At 36.9% G+C, this 10,664-nt stretch overlaps 2 protein-coding genes across 2 annotated transcripts; one reads left to right on the forward strand and one right to left on the reverse strand.

Annotated features, from left to right (window-relative positions):
• Positions 1 to 863: 863 nt before the first annotated feature.
• On the reverse strand, positions 864 to 5,639 carry LOC127451935 (developmentally-regulated GTP-binding protein 2-like). The gene is made up of 13 exons (XM_051717009.1): positions 5,532 to 5,639; positions 5,193 to 5,292; positions 4,578 to 4,738; positions 4,413 to 4,502; positions 4,220 to 4,280; positions 4,056 to 4,146; positions 3,891 to 3,963; positions 3,693 to 3,783; positions 3,513 to 3,610; positions 3,245 to 3,410; positions 1,821 to 1,879; positions 1,224 to 1,277; positions 864 to 1,133 (listed from the first exon to the last, which is right to left on the reverse strand). The coding sequence occupies exons 2-13, from the start codon at positions 5,254 to 5,256 to the stop codon at positions 1,047 to 1,049; spliced, it is 1,095 nt and encodes a 364-aa protein (XP_051572969.1). The 5' UTR covers positions 5,257 to 5,292; positions 5,532 to 5,639; the 3' UTR covers positions 864 to 1,046.
• An 85-nt stretch (positions 5,640 to 5,724) lies between these two features.
• On the forward strand, positions 5,725 to 8,759 carry LOC127451936 (FAD-linked sulfhydryl oxidase ALR-like). Its single transcript, XM_051717010.1, has 3 exons — positions 5,725 to 6,009; positions 7,965 to 8,176; positions 8,312 to 8,759. The coding sequence occupies exons 1-3, from the start codon at positions 5,773 to 5,775 to the stop codon at positions 8,472 to 8,474; spliced, it is 612 nt and encodes a 203-aa protein (XP_051572970.1). The 5' UTR covers positions 5,725 to 5,772; the 3' UTR covers positions 8,475 to 8,759.
• The last annotated feature ends 1,905 nt before the right edge of the window (positions 8,760 to 10,664 follow it).

A 10,664-nucleotide genomic window follows, 5' to 3' on the forward strand; every position in this document is an offset into this window, starting at 1 on the left:
ATCTAAACAAACTTGGGACTATATCACTCTCTCACTAAGCCAACACAGTCAGTTTCATTTCTTTTTTATGAAGAAAGTATGAAGAAATGTGTAATGGCCAACTGTTATCTACAGTAAAACATCATTATCTCTCCACCTGCATATTTTTCTTTTTACAGTGACTTTAATAACATAAGAGAAAAATGAGCAACATACCTAGAGACTTGTACATGGAACATAACCTCCAGCACCTATAAGAACACGGTGTATGTTCTCTAGTTATCTTCAGCTGATATTTAAAGAGAAGTGGTCTTCTATAAAGAATGAACTCTGATCTTTTTCAAACTGTGACAGTAAAGTTGATTTTAGGGGCTTGTAAATGACACACCCCATGACTGGTTTAAACTATCAGCAAATTTCTAACCTTTTGAACGTTTGATTCATATAACAGTTCCTACATCTCATTTCGCATTTCAATGACTTTTACAGTCGTCTGTTATTAAAGGATTTAAAAAAATAAATATTCATTTAAAGAAACTGCCCTCGAAATATTTCAGTACTGGCATAACTAGAAAAATGTGTATTAATATTAGAACTTCCCATGCTGTTAAGTGACATTTTAAGATTTTGTGAATTTTCTATGGCTTTAACCAGACCTGGTAAAGTTCATTTTAAAATCGCTTGATATTTAAAGGTTTTTCATGACCGTGGGAACCCTATGTTTATTACTTTTGGTTTAATCATTTTTCTTTGTTCTGTATTTTTAAGATTCTGAAAAAAACATCTTTAAAAAGCTGATAAAACATGCCAATACTATCCAATTTATTAAGGGAAGAGAGTTTTTTCTTTTTTTTTTCATAGTATAAATGTCAAAAATAAAACAATGATCTGAATATTGTTTATTTGAATGGATTATGTCAGGTAGATGATTTTCCATAAACAAAAATAATACATTTCTATTTTTAAGTCTTGAGCACAAGATTTCTCCATCAAGTCTTTGTAGTTCTTAACAGAAAAAAAAACAAAAAACGTTCCGTTCATTCTGTAGTTGATATGAAGACTAGATTTTATTTCTTCACAATCTGAATGACATCCTCATGTTCCATGATGTGTGTAAGTCCTACTCTCTGAGGACTGTACTTTGTGCTTGTTCCCTGTCATACAAAATGAAAGAATTTTAGTAAAAACACAAAGACAAAAACAATAATGAATGTTTCACTGGGGACAATGAGGAATGGTCTTACCCAGACAAGTGCGTACTTGAACTGGCTAGCTAGTGTCCTGTGGATTCTGTGGCACTGGAAAAAATAAGGAGTATAGTCTTGAGTCTGATAGATGCTTAATGCAGAGAATGATGTATATATTCAGCTTGACATCATATCTTGGAGAAATAGAGCGATTAATAGAGTGGGGTGTTAGGGGCAAATGAGGGGGTAACCTGCCTTATACAGAATACATGCTTTTTGTAGGTCACTAATATGATTTGAGTCTTGCAGTGGAATTAGTTGGTTACTTTGGTAACACTTTACAATAAGGTTCCATTCGTTAACATTAGTTAATACACTATGAACTAACATGAACTAACAATGAACAATTGTATTTTTATTAACTAACATTAACAAAGATTAATGAATGCTGCAAAAAATATATTGTTCATTGGTAGTTCATGATACCTAATGCTTTAACTAATGTTAATGAATTAAACATTATTGTAAAGTGTTACCTTTACTTTTAATCCATTTTCTATTTTATTTCATTGTTTTTATGTAACTTACAGTTCAGAAATAGCTAAACTGGAAATATTATTGTAGGTAACACAAGACAACAAAATTGAGACATACCACATGTTCAACTGAAGCTGCTCGTCTCATGATTATTGGGTCACCGAAATCTGGTCGTTCTATACACGTGAAAAAGAGGGGAAGAGTGTGGGGGGGGGGGGGGGGGTGTTACAGAAATAAAAGGAATATTTCAGGTTCAATACAAGTTAAGCTCAATGGACATCATTTGTGGCATAATGTTGATTACCACAAAAAAATTTATTTTCTTAAAAAAAAAAAAAAAACAAGCAAAAATCGAGGTTGCTGTCAGGCACTTACAATGGAAGTGAATGGGGCCAAATTTTGGAGGGTTTAAAGGCAGAAATGTGAAGCTTATAATTTTATAAAAGCTCTTTCATTCTTCTGTTAAAACTCGTGTATTATTGGAGCTGTAAAGATCTTTAAACCATCGTTTTCATGGTCATTTTAGGGTTTATGCCATTATGTTGTCATGGCAGTCAACTTCATTCAAATCTGTTGATACTTTTGCAAAAAAATAAAAAGTGCTTGAATAGAAACGAATATTCGCATATAAGCAAGGCATGTACACTCTGTTGTCCACAATGTCATGTCCACAATTACGTTTCAGTTTTTATAGTATTATTGTCTATAATCTTGTAATCTTGTGATATTTTTGTTAATTGTTAATCGACTGTCTGCCACTGATTTATAAAAGTTGAAAATAACCAAGACGTTTTTTATAAATTATATGGGCAGCTGGCTCCTGTATAAATAAAACAAACACCTTCAGTCACTTTGTAAAAGTCTTACTACAGCAAATTTTAAAAAAATGGGTATGGCAATTGTTTAATTTTTATGACAACTGGCGCAAGCATTACTGAAATGTGTTGCAAACTTAAAGCTGAGGTGAGGGTGATGGGTGTTCTGGAAAACGATATGACTTGGTGACACTAATGGTGCAGAAATCACACACTTCATTTTAAAGGAATTAAGATTAACATTAAAATGACATGATGAGCGGGGCCTGTGTAGCTCAGCGAGTAAAGACGCTGACTACCACCCCTGGAGTCGCGAGTTCGAGTGACTCCAGCCAGGTCTCCTAAGTAACCAAATTGGCGCGGTTGCTAGGGAGGGTACAGTCACATGGGGTAACCTCCTCGTGGTCGCTATAATGTGGTTCTTGCTCTCTGTGGGGCGCGTGGTGAGTTGTGTGTGGATGCCGCGGTAACGCGCTCAACAAGCCATGTGATAAGATGCGCAGGTTGACGGTCTCAGATGTGGAAGCAACTGAGATTCGTCCTCCGCCACCCGGATTGAGGCGAGTCACTACGCCACCAAGAGGACTTAAAGCGCATTGGGAACTGGGCATTCCAAATTGGGGAGAAAATAATAATAATAAATTAAAAAAATGACGATGTTGGTAAAAGTAGATTTTACTAATTTACAATTTACATGCTTTTCAGTTACAAAAGAAGAATACATACCTCCTCTCTTCTTGGTATAAATGCAGATCAGAGCCAGGTATTCCCATAATTGCTCAAGGAGGTAATCTAGATTCAGTTTCATGCCACAGCTGATGACTACACTGTGAGGTATATGAGCAAGACGATTCACTTCCTCTATTGAGATCTGGTCCACTTTGTTGTACACCTGTATTAAGAAAAAAGACCGAACAATAGAATCAACTTCATTCAGATCTTCTGATACTTTTGCAAAAAAATTAAAAGTGCTTGAATAGAAATGAATACTCGCATATAAGCAAGGCATGTACACTCTGTTGCCCACAATGACATCAATAAATTCATCTGGGGTGCTGTCCTCTCTGAACAGAACTTCAGCGTTGAAGATTTCTGCAGTCACATTAAGGAAGATAAGTAGCTCAATCATTGGATAAAAATGAAGCATAAACTGACAAAGGTTGCAGAAGGATACTGTACTCATGAAGAATGAGCTGAACAAGTTTCTCAGAGCAATGTGTGAGCGGAACCGTCGAATTGTACGATAGTCCTCCACCTTTTTTAGGCTGAAAAGTGGATGACAGTTTTAAGATGATTCAGCACACAATAAATACAAGACGAATGGTTCAGTATATCTTGTAATGTTCCAGTGCATAGAAGTGTGCATATGCACCTTAAAATAGATATTTGGTTTGGACCGGTTCAGTCTGATGCCAACAGATTCAAGCTCTTTTTCCAGGAGTTCCCTGAAGGGCAGAACAAAGAAGGCCAAACAGTGCAATACAGGGTGAATTTTGTCAAATTTTGCATTCTTCAAAGACTTCAAATTACCACTGACCTCTGAACATCACCTTTGGTTGCATCCAGCATCATGATGACCACATCTGCGGTTCTGGCCACAGCAATGACCTGTCTGCCCCTGCCCTTTCCTGTAAGAAAAGCAATGATCAGACATCAAAGAGAAAGGATTCACTTTCCTCTTAGAAATACAAATTACCATACCTTGTGCAGCACCCTCAATGATACCAGGCAAATCCAGCAGCTGTATGTTGGCACCTTTGTACTACGATTGCAATAAGAGAAGAATTACTGAACAAGAATAAAATAATGAACTCTACACCTTTCACCCAAATAATAATATTATAAAAAAAGAACAAAGGAAATGAAATGAATGTAAATTAAAAATAACAGATACCTCAATGACACCAGGGATACAGGTCAACGTGGTGAATTCATATGAAGCCGCTTCACTTTCTGTTTTTGTCATTAAACTAAGAAAAGTAGACTACAAAAATACCATTGATTAGTGCAGGTCTTGCATGTCAGATCACATTGCACATGCAGATGATGGCATGGTTACCTTGCCAACGGAGGGAAATCCAATGAGAGCCACTCTAGCATCACCAGATTTCATGACATCAAAGCCTTCACCTTTTGGTCCAGCTGACTTTGAGGGCTCCAAAAGCTGGGCTCTGTACTTGGCTAGCTTGGCTTTTAATAAACCCAGATGGTACTCAGTGGCTGCAAAATAGGTTTTTAACTGATTAGAATATAAAAGATGAGCAGTAAATGGATGCAAAGTTATAAAAGGCCAATTTAATGTCAAAGCAGAATTGCACCATTTGTTAAAAGCAATTAAATAATACCCTTTTTTATATATAGACTCCACAAAACAGTAGCTCTAACACTCTGAACTGTCTCACAACGACAGTAAGAAATGTATGCTTAGTTAAAAATCAAGATTTTCCCCATTGTCTGCATATTTTTGTGTAACTAGTAAACAGTGGCAGTTAATGGGAAAATCTTGATTTTTAAACATATTTTGCTTTGGAGTGCATTTTGTGTAACTAGTAAACATTCGCCCCAAAACAAAATATGCTTTAAAAAAAAATCCACATTTTTAACATTGCTTTCAAGAAGGGGGAAAAAAACATCATCAATGTCAGTGTTTTTGAGGGAGCAGAGCTTGACTTACCTTTATTCTTCTGTGTTCTAGAGATTTCTCTCTCTATCTCTGCTATCTTTTCGAGAATCCCCATTGTCAATGAAGTATGATATCCCTCTTAATGCGAACACTGTGAATATTACAGTAGCATGAAATAAAGCATATCAGTCGTACTGTAAAGACCATATGCACTATGGTTACGTTGTCAGTAAAAAGCTAAGCTAACAGCCACTTATAACTTATCAAACACTATTGCAGATAGATTTGTTATGCAAATATAATGACAAAATCCTATTTTATAGATTAAATACTTCAGAAAGTCTTACACGTTGTCAATCGTGTAATACAAGAAGTAAATGTGATAATTACAATTTTGAGCAGCTCGAACTCTGTAGCGTGCACTGCTGGTGACGTCATCATCCGCCGGCAGAGAGTGCGGCAGAGAATTTGTTCCGGCAAGAACCACACAAACGTTTGTGAACCCGCAGACTTAGAGGAACATAAATATGAATATGAATGAGGAGCATATTTAATTTGATGAGTCGGTCATATATTGAATGGGTATCAAGAGGTACAGTAAATAAATGACACATCCCGACTCAAGACCGACATGTGCAACAATCGTTCCTACCGTATGAGTGGAAACATGGCAGCACCTACAGGGTCAAGCTCATCCACACAAAACCCCACAGGTATGGAGGGTTTCCCAATACCTGTTTCAGACAGACCACCGAATAAAGAGCAGACTATCACCACAGAACCGCAAAAGAAGCCCTGTAGAGCGTGTTCAGATTTTAAATCATGGATGAAGACGCAGAAGAAACAGACGACACCAGCCTCATTGCAGGTGAACAAACTTTGTGTCAGAGACCTGAAACTATACTGAAATGTAAATGTACTATTAACGATATACTGGACTCAAGAGTTGAAAATCATAGGCAGTATGTATGTTGAATAGCGTTCACCCAAAAATGAAAATTCTCTCATAATTTACTCACCCTCATACCATCCCAGATGTGTGTGACTTTCTTTTGCTGAACACAAGAAAGATGATTTTTAGAAGAATATTTCAGCTCTGTAGGTCCATACAATGCAAGTTAATGGATGCCAGAACTTTAAAGTTCATATGACTCCAGTGGTTAAATCCATATCTTCTTAAGTGATATAATAGGTGTGGGTGAAAAACAGATCAGTATAAGTCCTTTTTTTTCTTCTTCTTTTTTTTTTTTTAAACTATAAATTCTCCTCCCTGCCCAGTAGGTGGCGATATACACAAATAATATGAAATGCTAAAAACAAAAGAAGAATGTGAAAGTTAAAGTGAACATTTATAATAATGTTTCTCACTAACCAATCATATCACTCCTGAAGATATGGATTTAACCACTGGAGTCGTATGGATTATTTTATGTAGCCTTTATGTGCTTTTTAGACCTTCACATTTCTGGCCAACATTCACTTGCATTGTGAGGACCTACAGAAGTTAGATATTCTCCAAAAATTATTTGTTTGTGTTCTGCAGAAGAAAGAAAGTCATACACATCTGGGATGGGATGAGGGTGAGAAATGATGAGAGAATTTTCATTGTTGGGTGAACTAACTCTTTAATGTAAATGAAACACAACCTTACTGAACTTGAAAGGGCTTGTGGGGACAGCTCTGCTTTTTGAACATACCATGGTCCATGGTTTTAATTTAGCATCATTAACTGTTGCAGCAACTGTGGTATTTAGTGCCAGAAATATTGTATATCACTCTAAATATTTAAATATGTAACTATGGCATTTGTTTTTATACCCTCTAAAAGTGTAGGTTACTATAAAGTTGCTGTTGCTCTGGGATTTTATTAGAAAATCTGTGATTTTATTCATTTCAGACTCGAGTTGCTTCTGTGTCATAGTAAGAAAAGACAAATAGATTTTTTTTTTTTTTTAACTTACTATATAGGGTTCCTGTAGCTCAACTGTATGTTGGTAGCAACTGCAAGATCATGGGTTCGATTCCCAGGGAACACACAAAATGATAAAAAGTTATACCCTGAATGCGCACTGTAAGTCGCTTTGGATAAAAGCATCTGCCAAATGTGTATAAATGTAATGTAAATGTATATATTAAGAAGTAATATAGTTAGTTTTACAGAAATAGTATTACATTGATCGAACCGTGGTATTAACTTGTGGTTACTTTGGTCTTACCAAAAATACTACATAGAAAGTATGGTTACAAGTCTGATGTAATACCAACCTACGAAATGTGTATGAATGAATTGGGAAGTGTATTGCATTTAGAAAAGATCATATTTTTTGTCAGTGATAAAACAGATGACTTTGACAAGATCTGGAATCCTGTAATACACTTCCTGCAGTAGAGGTTGACACATACAATAGTCTGTGGTGTATTTCAGGTTTGTTTATAGTTCATTTTGGTTGAACAGTAAACTAATAAAATCCCAGATGTCATTTAGGACTCTTGTAGCATCTGTGTCTGTGCCCGTCACAGTAAGAAAAGACTAAGAATTTTTTTGAACATACTTGAAATTTATTTTAAAAACTATCGCCCGATTAATTCTGTTATCAGGCTTTTCCAACACCTTAGTTATTGGTATCGGTAAAATCTACTATCGGTCAACCTCTAGTTTTTATGATGCACTGCACTATGAATACCACTGAAAAGTGAAAATAAAGGTGGAAAAGAAAACTATGGCTACTTTTCAAGAGCTACTGTAAATTTTAATTTTACTTTCATAGAGCACGATTTAATCAGTCCACCACAGTAAATAATGTCTATTGATATTTTGAACAGGAGAGCAGGGCACCAGAGGAGACTGAAAAGCCAGTCGAATGCCCTTTGGACAGAGAGGAACTGGGCAGGAGCTCATGGTCTTTACTTCACACTATGGTAGCCTACTATCCAGATACCCCATCTACATCTCAACAGCAGGAGATGACACAATTTATCAACCTCTTCTCAAAGTTTTTCCCATGTGAAGAATGTGCAGAAGACTTAAGATCAAGGTTTGTGATTGATTATTCTGTGTTTGTTCTTTACTATTGACTGCCAATTCAAGCACTACTATAGCACTGCTTACATTATGTTTGGTTGAGGATATGATGTTTGATATGTTTCAGTGATAACATCTCTCTTATCAGATTGAAAGCAAATCAACCAGACACTAGCAGCCGCCACAACCTCTCTCAGTGGATGTGTCGTCTCCATAATGGCATCAACATCCGGTTAGGCAAGCCAGAGTTTGACTGCAGCAGGGTGGATGAGCGATGGAGGGACGGCTGGAAAGATGGCTCTTGTGACTGACAGCCACCAACATGAACACAAGCAAAGTGCAGTCACATGACCATGCCTCCAGGCTTCTGTTTGCTTATCATACTTTGGTTGTCCATCAAGAGTCATACATAAATTTATACAAGTTCAATTTGCACTTGATAACAAATGTCTATATTGTGATTTTAATAGTACATCTTTTTGCAAGTTTATGGCATCATGGTCAATGTTTCAGAGAATGGAAATAGTCTCTAGTGTACTTGAGTAACTTTGTTTTATCTGTGCTGCTGCTGGAAATAAAATGATCTGTTTATTTGATTAGAGGTCTCAGTGAATTATACATATATCAGAAGAGGCAATAACAATGGATTTTGAATATGTTCAATTTCATTTAGTTAAGCTCTTTAAAGGGATAGTTTACCCCAAAAAATGTGGTCAGCATTTACTCACCTTCGTGTAGTTCCAAATTGTTTCTCTTTAGTGGAACACAAAATGAAGAATGTTAGGCACTAAGGTTGTCAAATTGAAGTTTTAATATTTGTCGAATTTAAGATTTAAATGCACATTTGAATGCTAAAATAAGCATTCGAATTTTGGATGTGTGCCAAGTACTGATGATGACACATTCTCAGGCTAAAATAGATGCAGTGCAATAAATAAAACAGAACACGGGTGTGAGAGCGCACGTTTAAAAGGTTGAATTGACTTTTAAATTGACTTAGCATCTAAAAAAAGCATTGTTATTGCACAAGGCTGAAAGAAAATGATTTGTTCATATCAAGGAGCTCTAAAATACTAAATATATTTACAGCTGAAGTCAGAAGTTTACATACACTTAGATTGAAGTCATTAAAATTATTGTTTATTTATTTTTTGGGGGGGGGGGTTCTCCCCAATTTGGAATTCCCAATGCGCTTTTAAGTCCTCACTGTTGCGTAGGTCAAATCTCAGTTGCCTCCGCGTCTGAGACGTCAATCCGCGCTTCTTATCACGAGGCTTGTTGAGCGCATTACCACGGAGACCTAGCGTGCGCGGAGGCTTCATGCTATTCTCCGCGGCATCCACACACAACTCACCACGTGCCCCACCGAGAGCGAGAACCACATTATAGCAACCACGGGGAGGTTACCCCAACGTGACTCTACCCACCCTAGCAACCGAGCCAACTGGTTGCTTAGGAAGCCTGACAGGAGTCATTCAGCACTAAAACTCATTTTTTAACCACTCCACAGATTTAATATTAGCAAACTATAGTTCTGGCAAGTCATTTAGGACATCTACTTTGTTCATGACACAAGTAATTTTTCCAACAATTGTTTACAGACAGATTGTTTCACTTTTAATTGACTATATCACAATTCCAGTGGGTCGGAAGTCTCCATACACTAAGTTATCTTTGCCTTTAAGCAGCTTGGAAAATTCCAGAAAATCTTTTCAAGCCTTTAGGCAATTAGACAATTAGCTTCTGATAGGAGGTGTACTGAATTGGAGGTGTACCTGTGGATGTATTTTAAGGCCTACCTTATAAGTCAGTGCCTCTTTGCTTGACATCATGGGAAAATCAAAAGAAATCAGCCAAGATCTCAGAAAAAAAAGTTTTTGGACCTCCACAAGTCTGGTTCATCCTTGGGAGCAATTTCCAAATGTCTGAAAGTACCACGTTCATCTGTACAAACAATAGTACTCAAGTATAAACACCATGGGACCACGCAGCCATCATACCACTCAGGAAGGAGACACATTCCATCTATTAGAGATGAACGTAGTTTGGTGTGAAAAGTGCAAATCAATCCCAGAACAACAGCAAAGGACCTTGTGAAGATGCTGAAGGAAAGGACAAGTATCTATATCCACAGTAAAACAAGTCCTTTATTGACATAACCTGAAAGGCTGTTCAGCAAGGAAGAAGCCACTGCTCCAAAACTGCCATAAAAAAGCCAGACTACAGTTTGCAAGTGCACATGGGGACAAAGATCTTACTTTAATGGAGAAATGTCCTCTAGTCTTATGAAACAAAAAATTAACTGTTTGGCCATAATGACCATCATTATGTTTGGAGGAAAAAGGGTGAGGCTTGTAAGCCGAAGACCACCATCCCAACCGTGAAGCATGGGGGTGGCAGCATCATTTTGTGGGGGTGCTTTGCTGCAGGAGGGACTGGTGCACTTCACAAAATAGATGGCATCATGGGGAAGGAAAATTAAGTGGATATATTGAAGCAAC

This window comes from Myxocyprinus asiaticus, chromosome 14 (assembly GCF_019703515.2).
Source record: "Myxocyprinus asiaticus isolate MX2 ecotype Aquarium Trade chromosome 14, UBuf_Myxa_2, whole genome shotgun sequence".
Lineage (NCBI taxonomy): Eukaryota > Metazoa > Chordata > Actinopteri > Cypriniformes > Catostomidae > Myxocyprinus > Myxocyprinus asiaticus.

Excerpts from the sequence above, each read along its gene's own strand:
- LOC127451935 (XM_051717009.1), bottom strand. The coding sequence starts at position 5,256 with ATGGGGATTCTCGAAAAGATAGCAGAGATAGAGAGAGAAATCTCTAGA. Across the intron at positions 4,503-4,577 it reads GATTTCCCTCCGTTGGCAAG|TCTACTTTTCTTAGTTTAAT; the intron begins GTAACCATGCCA and ends GTATTTTTGTAG. Across the intron at positions 4,281-4,412 it reads GTATCCCTGGTGTCATTGAG|TACAAAGGTGCCAACATACA; the intron begins GTATCTGTTATT and ends TTGCAATCGTAG.
- LOC127451936 (XM_051717010.1), top strand. The coding sequence starts at position 5,773 with ATGTGCAACAATCGTTCCTACCGTATGAGTGGAAACATGGCAGCACCT. Across the intron at positions 6,010-7,964 it reads CGACACCAGCCTCATTGCAG|GAGAGCAGGGCACCAGAGGA; the intron begins GTGAACAAACTT and ends TATTTTGAACAG. Across the intron at positions 8,177-8,311 it reads GCAGAAGACTTAAGATCAAG|ATTGAAAGCAAATCAACCAG; the intron begins GTTTGTGATTGA and ends CTCTCTTATCAG.